The 21,184-nt window shown below is 44.1% G+C and overlaps 1 protein-coding gene across 11 annotated transcripts in view; it reads right to left on the reverse strand.

The window, feature by feature from the left end:
* Positions 1–101: 101 nt before the first annotated feature.
* PDE8B (phosphodiesterase 8B) overlaps positions 102–21,184 on the reverse strand; it is a gene marked incomplete at both ends in the record, with an annotated part of 202,820 nt that continues 181,737 nt past the window's right edge. For 9 of the 11 annotated variants that reach the window (XM_084233803.1, XM_084233808.1, XM_084233805.1 and 6 more), the window contains 12 exons: positions 102–211; positions 1,316–1,445; positions 2,983–3,150; positions 4,801–4,921; positions 6,223–6,440; positions 9,521–9,719; positions 10,587–10,722; positions 11,462–11,507; positions 13,247–13,411; positions 14,713–14,789; positions 17,279–17,356; positions 20,687–20,729. In XM_084233803.1, coding sequence (XP_084089929.1) covers positions 102–211; positions 1,316–1,445; positions 2,983–3,150; positions 4,801–4,921; positions 6,223–6,440; positions 9,521–9,719; positions 10,587–10,722; positions 11,462–11,507; positions 13,247–13,411; positions 14,713–14,789; positions 17,279–17,356; positions 20,687–20,729 — 1,491 coding nt within the window. The remainder of the gene's footprint in view (positions 212–1,315; positions 1,446–2,982; positions 3,151–4,800; positions 4,922–6,222; positions 6,441–9,520; positions 9,720–10,586; positions 10,723–11,461; positions 11,508–13,246; positions 13,412–14,712; positions 14,790–17,278; positions 17,357–20,686; positions 20,730–21,184) is intronic. The other 2 variants (XM_084233812.1, XM_084233813.1) reach the window with 2 other exon arrangements.

The following is a 21,184-nucleotide window of genomic DNA, read 5'->3' on the forward strand; positions in this document are numbered from 1 at the left end:
AACCTATACCTGTCATTTTCATGATAAAGGAAAGCCTCTTTACACTACTGTGATTCACAGTGCCCTTTGTAGATCAAGAGGTCCCCTTCTCTGCCTTGGCTTTAGCTGTCAGATGGAAGCCTCAGACTTTTGCACTTTAGGTCATCTAATGTCTTCCAGTGTTTGTAGTTATCTGCTAAGTGTTGCATCAAGGCTGGCAGATGTGCAAAGGCTGCAGGGACAAAAAGGAATCAAAAGAAGACTATTAGGAATACAACCCCCTTTACAATCACATCAAAAAGAATTAAATACCCTGGAAGACTCAGAAAGACATGCCTTGCTCATGTATTGGAAGAATATTCTTAAAATAGCTATTTTAAGCAATATATTATTCAATCCCTCTCAAAAACCCAATGACACACTTCACAGAAATAGGAAGAAAAAATTGTTAAATGTATTTGGAACTATAAAAGACCCCAAATAGCCAAAACAATCCTGAGAAAAAGAAAAATAGGGAGGGGTGAATTAGGTAAACAGGAGTCAACTGTGTGAAATTTGGAACTGAGCTTTTAGGAGTGAACTTAATGTAATATATATAAATATACACATTAACTTCACTTTTTTTAAAAAGATTTATTTATGCATGCAAGAGCTGGGGTACAGGCCAGAGATGCTGGGGTGAGAGGATTCACCAGAGACAGGACAGGGCAGGGAGCAGAGCAGGCAGACTGACTGAAATACACTGCTGAGGGGAGCAGCGGGTGAGACAGGAGAGGGCTGCTGCGCCATGTGGGTTGCTCCCTGGCTGGCCGGGGATGGAACTCGTGCTGCAGAGGCTTTGGATTGCTTCAGAGTGTGGTGCTTAACCCCTTGCGCCACCAGGGAGGCCCAAGTTCACTCTTAAATAATTTTAAACTGGGCTTTTAAAATAAATGCACATTTAAAACTCTGTGAAGTTTCATGAGTTAGGAAAGCTTCTGAAATACAAACAGGTCCTTTTAATTAAAAGTTGAAAGCTGTTTATCTGTGACATCAGAATAATCTGTGATTCTGAGGAGACTTGCTACATTTTGTGTTCTAGAGTTTCCTCCAGTGATAGAATAAAACTGCTGGAAACATGGCTTGAGGAGGCAAAAACTTGCTTATCTAGCTATCACACAGCGATTGAGTCTTTCGTCCACAAATTGCTGTGCCAGGTACCATGGACGCAGAAAGCTCCTGTGCACCACACCCCACCTGCCCTCAACAGCTGACTTTTTGAAAAATAACATCAGTCAGCCCAGCAGATGTTCATTAAAGGTAATCATCTTAGATTACAAAACATGAACTATCTTACCATCCCAAGCATCAAACATGTCCGTGATGAAGTAGTCAATGAAGGAGATCTGGGACTTGGGGATGCTGCAGGTATTCCGGTCGAACACTGGCATCACCACGGGGAGCCCCTGTCTCTTTTCTTCATCAGTCTGTAAGAAATAACACATGCAGGGCTGTAGGGCACACAGGAAGCTGTCACGGTAGCATCTATTTTCTCAGAACAACCCCCTGAAAACAGTCATCAAACAATTGTAATCATGAAGAAACAGGCACAGCATGGTACTGAGGCTTATGGAAGTCTACTTGATGAGCTGCAGTGACTAAGTTCACTTCTGCCTGAAGTCTTTTATGCTGTACTACAGATTTCACAGTTGATACCTTTTTTTTTTTTATATGTTTTCATTATTGTGAGATTATTTTCTAAATAATACTAGTAATATTAATACAGATAATCCTAATTGACCCTGTCATTTACAGGGTGCAGAGACAATACAGGGTAAAATTTCTGATGCCTTAGCATGAATCAAAGAACTGACATGAGACTACCAATAGTCACTGTACTGTTGTGCATTGTCGTATACCTGCACTTCAAAGACAAAGCCAGTTTTACTTAGTGTTCTCATTGACGTTCTCTCTGTGGGTTCTGGGAAGCCCATTCATGACCACCTACTAGGTTTTTGGCTCAACTTGCACATTTCAAGTCAATCAAGTGGCGTTAAAATATCTACTGTTGTTTAAGGAGTAGTTTGTTTTTTTCCCTCCTCTTGCAAGTTGAGAGCTGCCTGTCCTACTTTAATTTAGGGGCTTTCTTCCCAGCCTTAAAAGCTGCACTTAATTTACTGTGGCTTCCACTGGCCAACTCCCCTCCCAATCCACCAGCTCTTCTTTACCCTCCCTGAATTGAGCCAAAAGGATGCTCTCCCCGCGCCCCCCCCCCCCCCATGCTTTACTGGGACCTGCCAGTGCGTTTGTCTTCCTCTATCTTTCTCACACACAAATCCTTGGGAGCCTCTTCTCTGGACGTAAGCCTCTTTCTTCAGGTATTCTTGCAGTCAGTTTGGACTTTTTTCATCTTTAACTCCTCTCTTCATTTTGCCAAAGTCAGCTTCAGATTGCTGCTCTTCTCTTTCCCCCTCCATACTAGTTCTGCTTCTAATGCTCGGGTCTCACAGTAAGTCCTTTCCTAGCTGTACATTTTGTAATCCTTAAAAAAAAGGCTCTAACATTTCCACAAACCCCTCTTTCCTGTAGGAAAACATCCTTTTTTGAATTCTTACAACACTTGACCTATACCTCCTTTGGAGATACTTTTCACTCTTTACTACCATGTGGACCTATCTGTCTTTTCTCCTCTATGTTATTAGGAGCTACCCGTGGCAGGATGTGTCTTAGTCATATCTCTGTGTTTCATACTGCACCAAGAACATCATAAAATAATGATTTCCCAGTTTTTTGAAGTTCAGGATCTAACACCTTTCCAAAGGCTCCATTTATCCCCTTCCTCTAGAGAGACTTTGGTTAGTGACACCCAGTCAGTCTCTTGCAGGAACCGGAAGTCTACTCCAGGCACAGGAGAACCATTTCCTCCCAGGAAGGGCTAGTTTACTACTGGGAAACTCCCCAGAGCTCTGACTTGGCTTCTGTTCCCCAGGATAACTGAAGCTTCTCTAGAGAGAGAGAGTGCACCTGTGCAAAATACTCCTCGGAGATCCTCCCAGCCCACTCAATGCACAGGTCCAGGGGGCGGCATGGATTGGCCACATCAGCACACTTAATCATCATGCGCTTGATCAGGATTTGATTTTCAGGGAAGTTCTTTCCAACAGGGTTGCATTCACAGTCGCTGCCCTCAACCTGGAAAACATGTCAAATCAGGGCTGCCTTAGGAGGCTGATAAATCACACTAAGCAAACATGAAATGGTGACTAAAGGAGCATGCCCAGCTGTGAGTAGGATTCAGCGAAGGAGGGTCACTGGCCTTAATTCCTTATGTAACACACCCAGTATGTTCTGGTAAAGAGCAAGAGAAAAACAGTTTAAATGGTAAGAAGTCCCTGGCACCACCTACCTGCCCCTCACTTCCATCCTTTCTCCCAGAGGTAACTTCCACAAACGCTTTGTTTTTAAAGAGCTTTTTCTCTAGTTTATCAGGAAAGGTGTTAAAGTGTAACTTGTTACTTAATACATTAGAGGTGAGGAAATAACACAAAACATGTGCCCCTTCGATGATTTTATTTCTACCGATTATGCTAGTGCACACAAGCCTAGTACTTACTAGCGATAGACAGCAGTAGTCGTGCACCACGGGGGCGGGTATTCGAATAGGCTTACAAAAATACAAGGCAGTTATAAGCTTATCTGGAAGATTGCTGTTCTCTGCTTTCAAAGAAACCACTAACTTGATTGCATAAAACTCTCTAGAACAATGCCAAACTGAAAGACTGTGTGACATTTAAGGGGTTTCCTTTTGTTTTGAGACTGGACCTGTTTATGAGACCATTAATGAGTAGAATTATGTTCTAATGGTGGTTCTGATCATTTACCATTCAGAAGAGACGGATTACTATTATAGATACTGCAGTAAATGATCTCAACATAGAGTCAGGGGCTTACTTGGACAGACAGTTCCATAAAATCCTATGCGCGTAGCTTTGCTTCCATAAGGCCCCTGTGGAAGGCAAGGGCCTGACGTGGTGTGGAATACCCGGGCGACGCAGCAGAATAAAGGTGTGATTGCCACTATCCCTCCATCTAGACTGTAGTGATGGTCCTACTCAGACAGTCTCCTTACTGATCATCAGGTTACTTTTAAGACAACCATTCATCATCCATCTACTTATGTAATCTCTTCTGCTTGACAGGAAACAGGCAGAAAGCTTTTCTTTATAACTTCATGTGTCTGACCAGCTTCATGGCTTCAGGGGTTAGTTGATTTCATTTTATACAATAAAGATGTGCACCACCTCTATTATTCCTAAAACCCAGTTTTGTAGGGCCTTTAAGACAGGGCACAAAGTACCCCAGTAAATTTAAAAATGTAAAAATAACTTATGTTTTTTTTTCCAACTAGTCACTCCAAATTTGACAATATATGGTATTTCGATATCACTATGCTTTTAATGCAAACCAGCAGGGATATAGTTATTTAAAACAAAACGCTTTCCAATTTTGAGGTCTTACAAGAGCTCAAATAACAATTAGAACAAGCTTGGGAGCCCTTAAAACACCATTTATACCAGTCTCTGCTGCATGCGGGCCCATCATATTCTTTGGGCCTACTTCCTTTTGTCACTAGTTTTATCTTGGGGCTTTTGAAGACACTCAGAGTTGCTATGGACACTGTTACATCTATTCTCGTCCCAAGGAGAACAAGTTGCCAGTTCTCTCAGCCCTTCTTTATCAACTCCAAGCAAATAACCACCTTGTATTCAAAAGGGAAAGTGCTCTGAGGCCAGAGTAGGCGCTAGTAGAAATATACTCTGATGTATCTTAGGACATGCTTACCTCAGCTGCCAGTGGCTTATTGATGCTGTTCACAAATTTGTTCACATGTTCAAAGTGTTTTGTCATCTCCGTTGCTAAAACCATGTCAATAATAGCCTGGCGCAGCGTTCGATAATGGTTCCTAAAATAACCAGAAGACAGAAGGCCTCGGTTCACATTGTATCCAAAATTAGCACTGTTTGCTACCATTTCACTGCACTTCCTACAACATGAGGCCTCTTGGGGCACCGAGTTAAGAAATTAGGGCAGGTCACAAAAAAGTTTACCTGCTCTTCTTTCCACAAAGCCAGGACATAGGGACATCCAGTGCCCAAATGATAGCAGGCCCTTCCTCAGAGGAGTTACGCTTGTATAAAAAAGAAAGGCCCTATCAGATGGTGGGCACTTACTTTACAGGGTGATTCCCTCTAGCTTCCCCTGGCAACAACAGAACAAGGAGGTGGAAGGAAATGACATGTCCTTCCCTACCAGGCTGGTACAGCGACCCGACAAGCTGTCCCACTGCATATTATAGAGAATTGGCATCATGTCTTTCGGTGATGTCACTGAAAGAATGTTTTCCCATCAATAAAGAATTTTCTGTTACAATTAGAAGTTGTAGTGAATGCAGTAACACCCACATAACATCCAATATTACTGTCCAGTCCCTATCATCTTTTTCTGTCCTCAGGAATTTAATAAAATTGGTTCTTACAAAGAATTCTTTGTGAAAACTTTAATCCTTGGTACTGATAGAACTTAAAGCTAGAATAACTGGCCTCCATATTTTCTCAAATTTCTGGAGAACAGACTGATAGGTTCATGTTGACGAGTGGTCCATGAAGGTGGAGTGAGCTCATGAGCTCTGTACATGGCCCTTTCCCAGGAGGCTGCCCTCCAGTCAGCCTGGTGCTGTGTGGGGAAAAGCCACAGTCTGACTACAGCTTGCTAGCAACGAAAGGAATTGCTCCTGTTTGTCTCCATTGGGCCAACACTTACCAGAAGGAAGTACAATAAACAGTGGGGAACCACCCAGCCCTTGGGCTTCCGAAGCTCTGCTGGGAGTTGTGGAATACTACCTTCTCATGAGTTAGGATTTAAGTGACTGAAAATTGAGCTGGGTAAAGATGGCAGAGTATACATTTTCTCTGAGTCACACACAAGTGAGTAAGGTTAAAACTAATTAGCAATATAGTCAAACTTTACAGTATCTATAAACCATTTTCATGAACTCACTGAAGGCCAAATGAGATCTAAAAAGATGAAAACAGTCTGACAGTGTAAATTTGTAAGGGAGAGCTTATCCTATTGCCTCACAAATGGCAAAAAGGATTCTCATTTCCCCACTTCTCTAAGAGGAAGCTAAGTACTTGGAGAAGTTTTGGAAAACTGAGTTTCTTATCCTTTACAAAATGCGAGCACAGGAGCCCAAGCCCAACAAACCTGTCAATATTCTTGAAAATGTTGCATTTGCTGTCTTTGACTGTGAGCTGGAAGGCCAGGGCTGTGTGGTGACTCTCCAGGACAGCGGTGTCGTTATAGAGCACGGCGAGCTCACTGCCTGCATTGCACAGGAACGAGTTGGTCCTTCCCGGGTGATCCACATCGTGGACCGTGGCAGCAATCAATGCTGCCACCTCATCCAGCTGATCGAGGCTTCCCTGGGGGAAAGAGGCAAGGCTGAGCATTACCCACTGGGCGTATGAGATCTACGCTCACACTTGACCTTATCTCTTGAGGGGGGTTGGGCTAGGGGAGCTGGGATGATCAGTGTCTTCTCAGCCTGTTGAGGCTTCTCTGACTTCCTAGAAGTCGAAGGTGGCCTAGGGCACCCTGCATCACCTTGGTGTGCTGTGGATTATCTGGAGGGAAACAGAAATCTGAAATGTAGTTCACATGGATTCCTAAGTCCTTTCCCTGGAGTCCATTCCACTTCTTTGGCGGAATGTCCAACAGGCCTTTTCCAATCCCTTGTATGGCACCGCCATGATTCTTTCCATAAGTGGCTAGAGCCAAAATTGACCTGTGATCATAAATATTACTGGGTTATTTGCAGATTTTGAATAGATTTTGAAGTATGGCAGTCAGTGGCGCAGATAAAATAAATCTCTTCACAGAAAGTTGAAAGGATTTTAGATGAGTAGATCTCATATTTAAAGAACATAAACAGAGTATCAGGGGATACAAATTTCCCTCAACTCACAGATTTTGGAGGAAGTTAACCAAATGGGCTAGTTATATGAGACACTGTACTTTATGAATTTGTGCATCCAGTGGGCACTTCTGGGATGCTTACTGGCTGCCGGTTGTCACACACAGTGCTGGAGCAACACTGATAAATGGAGCTGGCATGCTCTCTGCGCTCTTGGTGCTGATCAATGTATTTAGGGAGACAAGTAAAAAAAAACACAAATATAAGGAACTTACTGTGAGATGCGCTAAGAAGGAAAGCACAGTGCGAGAAAAAAAACATAAGGTCTAGTCTAGTTTAGGGGAGTGCTGTGCACTAACCTTCGTGGTGACGGAAATATTTATATCTGTGTTGTCCCCTAGTGACATGTGGCTACTGCAGTTGTGGGGAACCTGTCGGTGATACAGTACCTGATGAACAATGGGTGCTGTTAGGCCAAGACGGGGCTCACTAGTAGACATGAAGCAAGGCCCTTCCTCTGGAAGGAAGGGAACAAACTGGTGGAAGAAAACTTCACCCCAAACCCACGAGGAGAAATTCCAAACCCTTGGAAGCGTTGACATTTCTGCATAGTTTTTTCCTCCTCTTCCCAGAGGGAGTAGGTCTGGATCCCACTGAGGCAGACTGGTTAGAAGGGCTCCATTCTAGATCAGTTTTTCACACAGTCCCTTATCAAAGATGAATACCACTTACACATGGAGAGGGACAAGAGTGCTGGCTGGCCAGCCCTATTGACTTCCAGTGGCCCCCACAAGGACCAAAAAGAACAGGGTGAGTATCCAGAACAAGTGTCCAGAACAAGTCTAAGGGGACTGTCAGCTCTGGACACATTGTCTGTATGACTGAATTGAGGATGTGGAGCTGTGTTAATGATACTAATTTTAGCCTTATGCATAAACAAATTAGGGGTGACAAATATAATGGGTATTTGGTAAAAACATTTTCCTGACTCTATCAGCACCAGCAGGTCTGGTCGAAGAGGCCTCAGGAATCAGTCTCACTTGCCTGGCTTCATGGTGGACTAACCAGTGGGCTTCTGGCAAAATCTCTGTGCTCAGGAGCCCCTTCCAGTCCAATCTGCCAAGGTTCCTTATAGATCTAAAAGCAGGGACTATCAGAATTAGAAAATGTCCAATTGTAAGCATATTATGTCTACTCAGCCTTGTTTCCATTGCTGAGAAGGTCAACCAGATTCTGAATGAACTAGCATTCATTTAAAGAAAAATCCTTATTTTGGAAAGGGAGATGTAAATCGACTAAGCATTCCCTAATTTATTAAGCATTTAACTTCATTTTTCTAGAACAGTTGTGCTTACGTGAAGTTTATGTCTGACTGCAAACTACAGCAGCTGGTTTAGGTCACTGGCGTTGGTGGCAGTGCCCTGTGCGCTGGCTTCACGTGGCAGCGGCAATGTCAGCTGAAGCTGTGTGGAACAGAGGAAAGTAGAGGAGGAAACTGGAAAAGTCTCAGCTCCTCAAAGAAGTTGCCACAGGAAATACAGGCTGAAGTAGAACATAAAATATCTTGAAAAGCATTCTTCAGCCACACTGAAGCTGAGAAGGAAACCTTCCTCTCCTGTGCCCTTTCGGTGGCATTTCTGTTCCTTCTACCTGTTGTGCTACACTGTCCTTATGTGCCCAGTGTCTTACAAATAAGAAAGTGATCTAATGTCAGGCACTTGCAGATTGATGTCAGTTTCAGTCTATACAGCTTTTCTCTCAGAGGTGTTTATTTTCTAAGCTTCAGATCTAATTGTAGCAGAGGAGTGACCGGTTTCATTGTACAGTGATGACCGCTGGATCGGAGGGCAGGTGGGGATCTCTTGCCAGCTGTGATGGTGAGCCCGTGGGCTCCCCTATGGGTCATCACCTGTATGTGGCAGTCTGATCTTCCTCATCCTGGCATGGGATTTTGTCCTGGTAAACCCACCGTAAGTTAAAAACACATTAATTATACTAACCTATTGGATGTCCTAGCTCAGCCTAGCCACCTGAAACATGCTCGCTCACACACACACATACACACACACACACACCACTGTAATGCTGAAAATGGTCAAAGCACATAAGGATTGCCCTCATTTGTTAAAACTAAGGGACATGGAACTCTTTCAGAATTATGTAACAATCTACAGATGTTTACCTTCACACCTGCGCAAAAACACCTGTCAGAACGCTGCATGGCTCATTACACCTGAATTGTAATATACCAGTGGCCAATTCTGATGAAAATACTTAACTAGACCTAGTAACTAATAATTTAGTAATAAGTTCTGTCCTCTAACCTAATATAATATCCTAGTGAACATTTTGGGAATGGATTCATGGATCAGCTAGATACGTTGAGTCTGTATAGTGGCCTAAACTATTTTTTTAGGCATTTGGGCAAGGGGATGGCTATGGTCATTTGACGATGCCAATCAGTGAGTCAGCTCAGACGCCGCTGCAGAACTGGTTGCAAGATAGTTGTTTGCTTGATGTAGTTATTAAAATTGAGTCCTTAGATCTCCAATCCAGGGAGGTAACTAGAACGTGGTATCAAAATTTTACCTTTACTCTTTCCTTTCCGAGGAAGAAGGCAGTGGCATGCAGAACGTCGGCGGCGTGGGTGGAGTTATGATAAGCATTGGAGGAGTGATAGTTGGCTTCGATCACTTGGAGCCAGGCCCGGAGAGTAGTTTCAGAGCAGTGTAAAAATTCACATACTCCAAACCGGGAAAAGACCTTTAAGCCCAGATAAACCAATGGCCTGGGAAACAGGAGAACAAACATTGGTTTGTTGTGGTCACTGGCTAGGAAACAGTTTTCTTCAAATGATATTGGGGGATAGAGGCAATTTTCTCCTCAAGCTTACTCCACATGCACCAGGGTGTTAAAGTGTCTCGGTCCCAAATTAGAAGGTGAGAGTGGCTCACCTCTTCATTACCCATTTTACAAATAGGTGTCTGTGGAGGACAATCAGGATGATTCTGGATTATCTTGAAGTCATGTGCTCTTCAGGGGCTCTAACCACCACACAAGCCCTGCTCTTTTCTTTGTGCCTCCGAGGAAATTACTGAGCTTAAAGACAAATGGAACTGTTTGTTTTGTCTTAGCAAAGTCATTCATCTAGAGGCCTGTTTCTTACTGCCTGTGAGAATCATCCATATTTCCCTGACCAGTACCCCGGAAGTAGTAGCCTTCTCCTAGTATAGAAGAGGACTTTTCTGAGTTCACTTTCCCCTGACTACAGAATGGGACCAAAGAAAAGTCTGCTGCACTCACAAACTCATTTTGTACGGTGGGGTTTCAGCAAGGTGGGGCTGAGAATACTCAGGGTCTTTGCTCACTACCACAAAGGAATCGCCTGACGGATCTAAGGAGGACACTCAGTGTTTCCTCAGCCCAGCTCATAACCAGGCTGCCCCTGCACCTTACCCACTTAAACAACTGCTCCGTAAAGGAATTCACCCAGGAGCCACAGTGTCTCTGCTAGTTTGACACTCCCCCAGCATGTCTCTTGTGACAGACGCTGTGAGGTGTCTTGTGGCAAGAACTCAAGTCCTCAGAGTTCCAATGTGAAAGTCTTGAGAGCGGCCATCAGTGTCCCCTACATGCAACCAGAGAAGCCATGTACCTTTTATGTGTCACAGCTTCCAACTCAAAGATGTTGAACTCCCAGCTTTCCTCATTATCGAGCAATTGAGCGATACTCGGGGGGACGTCGTTGATGGTTATTGGCATCGCAAGGTGACTGTGACTCTGGTGCACATCTGAGAGGATGGGTGGGGAGGTGGTTAACAGTGCGGCCTTGCATGCCCTGAGCATGGTCATCTTTATGGTTGTTACTAGGAAGAAAGTCTTGCATTTCCAAGCATAGGAAGACTTTTACCTAAAGATTCTTCTCTTACATTATTAAACTTCAAAACCTTGACAAACATGGTCTCACTCATAGCAGGAATCTAGAAAACTTAAATAAGGGACCAGGAAAATGAATAACTATAAGAAAGTGAAAATCAAAATCAACAAAAAACTATGAACCAGAGACACTTTTAGGGGGGCGGGGGCAGGAGGGGAGGGATTGGGGTCAGAATGGGGGGGCTGCAATTGTATGGGGAATATAAAAATAAAATTTATTATTTAAAAAAATTAATAACTAGGACATAGTTACTAAGTCATTGTCTCTTAGACTTCAATAAAATTTGATGTCTGTATGATGAATAAAATTATGGAAAATCTAAAACTAAAAAAAAAAAACAAAACCTTGACAAACAAAAATATTTTTTCTTGACTTTTTAGTGTATAGATATTTTAATTCCTATTCTGTCAATGTGCAGAGACATAATTTTAATTAGTACACGTGATTTCAAATGTAGACCCTAGAAATCCTTGCACTCCAGTGAGACCCACAGGAAGTAACAACAAGGCCCTCCCCAAACACTAGTCACAACACGGGGGAAGGCACAGGCTGGGGAGAGGCTACTGGTAACGAAAAAGTCAGTGCCAACTTACTTTTAGTGAATACATACTCGTTTCCTGACAACCTCCTCAAGCCATCCTGGAATAAAGAAGGTTGTGATTAGAGCACACTTTCTATGCCTCCATCATTACCCTCTTATTTCTTCCCTTAGCCAAAGAAAACCCTGAACAACACAATCTGGAACTCATAGTCTGAAACTCAAATCAGACCTAGAGGACACTGTTCCTTCTCAGACTGTAACCCCAGAGGTGCGGAGCTGAGGACAGAGTGGGTATGACTGCAGTCAGGTCTCTCACCTTAGATGTGAGCTGGCAACATCTCATGCTTGCTTTCTCTGCTGACATGCTGAGGCAATGTTAGTGAACTGGTACAAGTGGTTTTGCTTTGGATGCATGTTATTTTGAATGGACTCTACTTACCTTTATATAGACTGTTTTATTCTTGTATCCTTAAGCTTTGTATGTTGGACATTGGGAAAGCTAATCTAATGGAAAGCCATAAAAAGGGTGGGCTAATTTTTTACTAATACCTAAGTTTTTCAGCTCTATTTTCTCTTTTGCAACATGAACACTGCTGCTAGGCTTTAGAAGAAAAATTTCTGGGTTTGAGGTCTCTGGAAGGGCTGCATAAGGGAGCAGAGAGAATTCTGCTCTTCTACATTTACCAGGCTCTTGAACTATCCCCCGTTCTTGAATCTCAGTTTCCCTTCCTACGCGTTCTACTTGAGTGCAATTGCTTAGATCTTTGTTTAAAAGTCATGAATAATTATCTGTCACCCTTAAAAAGCGTGTGTTAGAGTATTAATGAAAGGCTCTCCTGCAGTCTCATTTTGGATCTTTAGGCCAAGAGTTTAACATTTAAAACTGGAGCAGTAGGTAAGTCACAGTGGCCCCAACCACCCTGGCTTGAAGGTCACTATCGCAAGGCACTTCTTTCCGTTGCCTTTCTTTCTCTGCCTCCCTGAAACGTCTTAAATTAGGTTGAATTCTATACTGTTTCCTCATAGTAGGACTTGGAAGGGAGCCCCATAATGTACGGTCATGGGGGGAGGGACTGGGGAGGAAGAGACCCAGACTCCTGCTGCTGCAGCCCTGCAGCGGCCGCCTGATGATGGACCTGCTGGCGTTCTCAGCGCTGACCTCTGTACTGCTCTGGCATGGACAGCCAAGACCAGTCCCGGTGGCAGGAAAGGGACAGGAAGTTACAAACGCATCAGGACCTCAGTAGGAACAAGGAGAATGGATCAGAAAGCTAGTCAACACTCGGCATTCGGTAGCAGGGCTCGACAAATCTTTGAAGTGAAACACACAGATGACTCTTGGGCTTTTTCTCCCAAAGAGTTTTACCAGCTTCGGTTACTGATTAAAAATGGGACCTGACACGCAAGCTTTCATTTAAAGAAAGAATTTCACAGCTAGGATTTTCGAAAATGATGCTGCAGTCTTAAGCACAAACCCTTCCATTATCTAGATGAGAGTCTGAAGGCCAAGGAAATGGAGCCATGACCCTCAGTCCAATGCTGCACCCCTCGAGGCGCCATCATCCACATGCAGCCCTCAGCTGCCTCGGTAGTCCTTAGCGTTAAAACAAATTCTGAAGGACTGTCCCCATGGCTGTGGCCAGTCAGCTTCAAGGAAAGATAGTACTTGCATAATAGTACACAAAGTTTGATGCAGAGGCTTCTGGCGGTGATGATGGCACGCATGCCCATACAGCGGGCATCTCTGCAACCACGGGTGATGCTTCTCTGTCACAGTCACATGTGCTCGCGAATGCACGGAATGTCGCCTCCCCTGCACCCTGGCTGCATCGCTCACCGTCATCAGGCCGCCGACAAGGTCACTGGTGTGAGGATCTTCATCCTTGGTACCCAGCTGAGGGGAGTACAGTTCCGTGGTCCGCAGAATTTCTAAAACTCTATCCAAGGCTTCTGCTACTGTGACGGGGCTGTTTTCTTGGGCAGCATTGATTATATTTATGACCTGAGGAAGTAAAGAAAGAGTGAATTTCTGGGCCTTAGGATTCTACTTCTCAAGAGTCATACATATACCGAGAATCCAGAAATCAGGTGATGAAACAACTTAGCGTCCAGAATAACCAGGTAATCGTGGCACCTCTCCCCTGGCACTGAAGCGCGCCCTCTCCCAGCCCGTCCCGCTGCCTCCCCTGCCCGGCGTTGACATTTTCTCCAGCACCTTTGCTGGTCATCCTCTAGGTCTCTCGTCCAGGTTGGAGCTCCTTGGAGGTTGGTTGTGGCCCTTTCTCTACGCCACCCTCCTTCCCGAGGCAGCCCTCTCACGTGCATTAGGATGGGCACTCCCATCTAGGGTCCAAGGGCTCCCAGATTTACATGCCCTTCTCAAGCTGTAAATTCACTCGCCCACTGGCTTATCTGTTGGAACCTCTTTCTCACATGTCCCAAGCTAAACCCGTGATCTTGTTCTCCCCTCCCCAAAGCAAGCAAATAAACACACACAAAATCAAAGACAAAAGCTGTGTTCCTTCTCTGGTTTCTGCATGGACGTTAGAAAGCCACTCCTAGTGCTCCAGCCGCAGGCCTCGGATGCCCTGGTTGGGCATCACTTCCTCTCCCCACCCTGACGATATAATTCATCACCAGAACAATCGATTCTACCCCTACCGACTCCTTGGTCTACTCAGTTCTCTCTGCCTCTGCTGCTAGGACTCCAGTCGAGGGGCACATTCCCTGTTGGAATTCTGGAAAAGTCGCCTAACTGGTCTCTCCTCCCTGGCTTCCTGTCTTCCATCCATTCTCCACAGGTCACTGGGTGTTTCTTCAGTCAACGGGCTTGATCATGTCACTCTCCTAACTTTAAACTGTTCAGTGCCCATTAAAAACTAAAATACAAGCTCTTTAATAGGGACCAGCTGACCAGAGTGAACTGAACCCGCGTCACCACCTCCCTCCCTCGGCTCCCCAGGCTCCGCCGCTGGCTTTCTCTCCATCCTCAGATGGTTCAGGCCCCGCTCCTGACTGGGTGCTGCCCAGAGCCGCCTCCCGCCCCTCCTCTGACATCTCCGCGTGCTTCAGGTCTGTCTTCGAACATTCCTTCCGCTACACAAAGACCCTCGAGCCTAATTTCCTGCCATGGATGTGTCTTCCTTGCCAGCATGCGCTCTCATTTATATCCATACTGCGTGTTCAACAGTTTCCTCTACCGGCCTGTGACCGCTCGGACATCAGTGGTAGGAGACTCGTTACTCTACCACCAGAACACAGCCGGGCCCCGGCTGCAGAGTGGAGGCAGCAGCTGCCGCTTACCTTTGTGATGGGCGCCTCGATGGTCATGGAATGGATCCTTGCCATGGACGGGTAGCGCCGATTCTGCAGGCTGGGGGCTGCAGAGAAGAGAGTTGTACCTGGTTTTGGCGGCTCAGCTTGGCTAAGTACAACAAAGGAGCCCTCAGGAGTGAGGACCTGATTCTCATGGGGCTACCCTCTTCAACTGCCCCCCAAAGCAATGAATTCAGCCACCTCTTACTCTTAAAAGACGGACAGCTCAGCTATCACTTGTCAGAGTCTGGAAAGGACTGTCTGGCCTGGAACTTTGCTGGTAGGACAGCTTTCCAAGTCCCAGGTCCATAAAGGGACTTCCAGAAGAGGTTGGTGGGTTCTAGAGCCCCAACAGCTGAACGATTCGCTAGGATCACTTTCCCATAAGTCACTACAGTTCAACAGACCCAGCTGCACACGTTCAGTCCTTAGCCACTGGTCTTGTAACTGGGTCACTGTGCACCATGTAGGGGGCATAGGGTCCTTGGAAAGTGGGGGGCCAGGCAGAAAAATGAGCCCACTCGGTAAAAATTAGGGCCAGACACTTCACTTTTCTGAGCCTTTAGGTTCTTAACACCCAAAAGCCACAGTTCCACCTTCAATCTTTAGAAACTTTTCCTTTAAAAAATGAACACAAACATAGACTTGCAAGACATGGCCTTTATGAGAAGAAAACGACCTCAAGAAAACAGCGAAAGGAACGCAAAAACAGAATGAAGAAAGTCAGGGGGACTGCAAAGGCCAATGCTGGTGCTGGCAAAGAGTAAAGATTCTGCAGTGACTTTATCTGTATCTGTGGTGATTGTGCAGATTTTTCACGAGAGGATTAATAAAACCTTTTACGTGTCTGGCCAAAAAAAAAAACCTTTTTAAAATAATTTAAAACTCATTTTGAGCAGTTAATGCTTATGTGTAGTTCAAACTTCAAAAGGTAGAAAGAAGTTTTACTTTAAAAATACCATTCTGGTCAGACTGTCCTACCCCTGTGTGAGACCTGCAGCAGGGGCAGCATCTGGTACGATACAGGTGGGATAACTGAGCCGGTATCTACAGCCTCACCTGCTGCTGCTCAGCCTTCTTGGGGGGCCCTCCCCCTGCCAGAGCAGCAGCGCTGCCGGCCTCATCTCTACCCTGCGGCCTGCCCTTGGTCCGTGCGGGGAGAGAGGGGAGTCCTCAACCTCTACTCCGGAAAACAGCCATTTTCAGATTAGAGATTCCCTCATCTATTGCCCACTCCATGTGAAATAGTCAGTCTACACCCACAAGCCATCTGAACATATTTCAATTTCAATTCATCTTTCTCTGTTTACATTCTTGGTCCCAACCCCTCGCATCCCTGTGATTAGTCCTCTTTGTAGGAACTGTCCATCTTATCTCCGTCTTCAATCCTTTCTTGCTGAGCCGTTGTCCCTTACACTTGAGTTTCCCATTGTGACCTGAGGAACTGAAAGTCCTTCGCTTGTCCTTCCTGTTTATCCCCTGAAGTTAGCGCTTTTCTCTCTCAGTCACCGTCTCTCCCTCCTGCTCCTGGCATCTGTATTCAGATTTGCCAAATAAAAATTAACCTCATCGGTGAATTCCATTAGCCTGTTCCCAACTCTTAAACTCTCTAATTCCTGCTGAGCTCTCTAGTTGCACAGCTGGCTGTCTCCTGTGCCCTCTTGTTCTTGGGGTACATGTCACTGTGCTCATGGTGCTTGTCTCTGGCCTCTCTGTTCTCTTCATTGGCCCTAGAGCTCCTGCCTCCCCTCTCACTGAGGGTGTCCCTGCAAGCCTTGGACTTCCATACTGTGTTGCCAGTCTCCCTCTCCCTCCCTACACGCGCGCGCACGCGCACACACACACACACACTCCCCCCCCCCCCAGATGCTCCTCTGCTCACACCTTCATCTGTCTCCTCCAGTGCTCGCAAATCCACACCTGTGGCCCTGAGCACCAGTCTTGCATTTCCGCTTCCTTGGTATCTCCGCTGCAGTAAAACCCATTAGCTCCCACTCAGTTTTCAACCTCGGCATAGCTAAGACTTCGCGATTCCTGTAAATGTTCCTTCTGTCTTCCCAGGCACTTAGGAACGAGATGTCAGGATCATCTTGACCTTCCCATCTCTCTGTAAATTCAATTGCTTACTAAGGTCTGACTGATGGAACTCAAAAAAGAAGTGTTTTGCTGAATGCCGCCTCACAGTTTATCTGTGACAATTTATTAAGGGAAGAGAAGGGCGTATCTTGGGGTCACTGAAAACTAGGTTTGGGCTGGAGTTGGAAAGCCACAGCTCTAGACTCCCCTCTGCCACTCTGAGTACCGGCTAGCCGAGACGCCTGGGTGATTACGTGGCTCCGCACAGCTCAAGCCACCAAGACAACACACGTGGAGTCATTTCAAGCAGAAGACAAAGACTGAAAAAGCGAAAGCATTTTATAAGCCTAAAAATTTTCAACCTAATGAAAAAGAAAAAGCTAGTTTAATGGAAATCCTGCTTCTTGTGGATTTGCATTGATCCGCTCTGTCACATTCTATGCTTTAAAAGGTCACAGAAATGTAAAAAACTTCTTACCATCACTGCCACGAGAAGATATCGATTTCACATCAATAGACTCTTTCCTCCTGTTCTTGTATCTGAATGAATGAGACTCTAAGGATTTCAGATTAGAAATGGAAAGTGATTAATTTTTGGCTTATTCACCAGTGAAGTTTTAACACATTTTCCACAGAAAACAAGGTTACCTTTTAAGCACTAAGATCAATTTAAGATATATTAAACCGCTTTCTGTACAAATCATCCAGGCTCAGAATGATTAGTCTTCTCATTTGTAAAACGATGTTCTTTTCTTTACATCACATGACATCATGGTCATGGGGCTTATCAGGGATCACATAGTTATATTAATAAAATATCTTTTTGAAAATAATAAAATTGAGGGGAAATTCTGAGGAGTTCATTTTAACCTAACATAATACATAAGGGGGTGGGGAAGGTGATAATAGAGATATTTGGGGAAATAAACACCAGTGAAATTCATAACACAAAAAACTGAAGTTATTTGAGAAACTAATCAGTTTTAGGCCCATCTGAAATGTCAGATCACTAGATGGTCTTCAGGTTCTCTTGAAGCTTTGATGGCAAATGTTGCATACTGAAAATCACAGGAAGGGAAGGAGAGAGAAAGCAGCTTTATTCTTCCATGGACTAAACTCTCATTTTGTCCCTATTTTTTCTGAGGGGAAAACACTTAAATTCAGTATGTCTTTGCAGACTTTGAATTTAACATTCAAAATCTGCTGTTACATTGATTCGAGATCTAAGCAAGCAGTGCATGCTACTGCCAGTGATAGGCAGGGATAAAAATGTCAGAGCAGCCTGTGGGTTTCTGAAACATGATTTTCTAGGGCAGCTGCCTCTTGTGGGAATAACCTGGGAGCAAGGAGAAATTTAACCATATTACAGAATTGCTCCTTACTGTGCTAAGACAGGAGGCAGTCATGTAGACTCCAGCAGAGGATGCATCTCCAATAAATGATCATATTCCAAGAAAGAAAGAAAGATGGAATAATGCTTAAGAAGTGACTGATGGTACCAAAAAAAAAAAAGTGCAAGAGAGTCTAGTGGTTAAGATCACCTGCTCCAGTGCCAAACTGCACAAACTCAGACCTCCACTGTGCCGTCTAGGAGCTGATGACCTCCAGAATGACTTCTCTTCTGTGTCTAGGCATCCACATTTGTAAAGTGGGGATAATTATTGTATCTCATTTATAGGTTGTTGTGAGATATAAACGAGTTACTTTACGGTTAGTACTGAGAACAGTGCCTGCTACATGGTAAGTAGGTTGTATGTTGGCTATGATTATTAATCACATCTCTTCATTTGCATATACACCTTTGTAGACACTTATGGGATCATAATGCTGTCCTACTACTTGCTGTTTCCACCTCATAATATAAAGGTCTTCGCTGCTCTTTTAGATCATTTTTAACCATTAATCTGAATTATATTTATGTAGCATGATGTGAAAAGCAGAACTACTACAAAGTTAATGTAAACACCACAGCCACAAAGCCTTACTGTAAATGGTCTAAGTTAAATATTTATCCTCCCTTTGCCTAATTTTTATTTTCCAAACTCTGCCTTAATACTTTTCCTGGCCTTGGCTATGTTTTAGTAGCTCTTTCAAAGAGACTCCTAGGGAGTGGTACTTAAAATGACACCCTTAGGATCATGTGGCATCTTCCAGGCCCTGAGAAACTATAGGAGCATTTGCAAGACATTTAGCCTGTTCAGGGACCTAAGAATCATATATATTCCTAGCATGTTTACCAAATAATAAATTTAACTTATTAAAGATTTAACATTAATTTCAAGATTAAAGAATACAGGGATTCCTCAAAATGTAAATTCTAAAAAAAATTAAACTAAGGAGGTTAGTTTTGTGGCTATGGCCCCAACTGGCTGGTTGAATCATTCATCTGAAATTATTCAGCTGGTAATGCTTATTCTTCCTGAATTTATCTCCGTTAAAATTCAGAGAATCCACAGCAATAGAAATTAAGAGTTCAGAGAAATTATTCTTCAACAAAAGCCTTTTAACTCAGGATTTGTTATTCTTTCTCTCAACAGATGCTTGTGGAATAAATTAAAAAACCAGAGAAATGGGTAAAGGAGATTTAAATAACTGCAGTTAATGGCAGAAGGGATACAGTGTCACCAATTTAAAAAACCTCTTCCACTCACAGAGCATCTACCGTGCACCAGACATTGTGCTGCTGTGTACTTTATAGTAATCACAGTAAGAAGTCATCACAGTTCTGAAAGCCTCACAGTACTATGTCCATTTTACTGAAGAGGAGATTTAAATTTGGAGAGATGACATAAATAACTAATAAATGATGGAATCTTTGCTTTCCCAGGATTCAGTTTATCGGTAATCTGTGAGCATTTATTGAGAGTCTATTATGTAGAAGGTACTGTGATGGATATGAAAATGCTTTTTAACAGTTTCTGATATCCAAAACCTCAAAAGTTAGTGTTCTCACTGTGAATGTTACAAGAAATCGAAATATCAGAAAGGAAGTCTAAAGGGGAGGAGCGGGGAGAGAATGAGAGAGAATGAGAGAGAGAGAGAGAGAGAGAGAGAACGAGCGCGCGCGCTCGCCCTGCTGTTCCTGCCTGCAGCCTGCCCAAGGGAGGGGGGAGGACGACACCCCAGGTCTGCTAGATGTGCGTTTCCTCCTTCAATCCTTCTTTGATGGACATTGTAAACTAATTTGACAAATGAAGAAACTGAAGCTCAGAAAGATCAAATGAAATCTTTCTGAGTAGCCTGAAAATAGGGCCCATCCTAGAATGGAGGAGAGGGACTAACTGAGTCACCTGGGGTCTGACCATGTCTCCGTGGCAGGGAAGCCACCGACAGGAGAGGACGTGTGGTGCATGCACAGGAAGAACTGTCAGCCTCTAGTGGCCCTGTTTTTTCCCTCTAATGAGCAGAGAATTCCAGACCTTTCTCCATGGAGAAGACATTAGGTCCAGCACCCTCATTTTATGTCCAAGGAAACCAAGGATCAGATAGTGAGAGTCTGGCTTCAGGGATGAGGTGAGTGAATGGGGAGCTGAGGTGGTGACCCCCAGCACAGGCGCACCCACATCATTGCTGCTACAAAGAAAGGGAAGATGGACTATGGTTAGACAACGTTTCTCCACTGGATTTTGGGAGTGCTCTGCTTTATAGGTTCTATGTAATCCTCTAGTCACCAATAGAAAACCAGGAGAGGGAGGCTTTGGTGAATATGGCAGATGTGTATGAAGTCTGAAAAAATAGTAAGGATTCTTTTTTCTTCTGCTTTTCTAACCTTGACACCCACACTCAGATTTTAGTAACGCAGGTTCTAGAGTTCTTCAGATCAACTTATACACTTGACCCCACAAATGCCTCCTGAATGTAAAAGAGTAAATTGAAGTATTCTCACCTGTCTGAGAATTGTCCCCTGAATCACGATGAACTTTGTGAAGCTAAAATTGATCAAACATTTGGTAAAACAAGAGAAAGAGATTATAAGTATGTAATTAACTACAGTTCCAGCCAAATGATTTCATTAAAAAGCTCTGAAGACGTCAAGAAAGCAAAGGTTGTACAGAGAATATGAACAGATGACAGATGTGCACCAGTGTGACCACCACAACGCTGCACTACAGTCAGACACACAGAGGACAGCTGAGCCCTGGAGCACCAGGGTGCCCAAGGGCTGCGCTTTGTCAGCAGCACACCTGACTCTTCTGTTGGCTGCTCTCAGGTTGACACGCTACAGAAATGCAGAAAGACAAAGGTGGTAACAAAGTTCAAGATTTTTATAAGGCTACTGAATAGTCTGTTTATGTTTCAGACATATTATACAATTTTTCTATAAGTATAATCCGATTTTAAGTTTAGGATTGTTTAGAGCCTTTAAAAGTTCTTTAAAATGCTC

The sequence above is a fragment of the Talpa europaea genome (genome assembly GCF_964194135.1).
Source record: "Talpa europaea genome assembly, chromosome: 5".
NCBI lineage: Eukaryota > Metazoa > Chordata > Mammalia > Eulipotyphla > Talpidae > Talpa > Talpa europaea.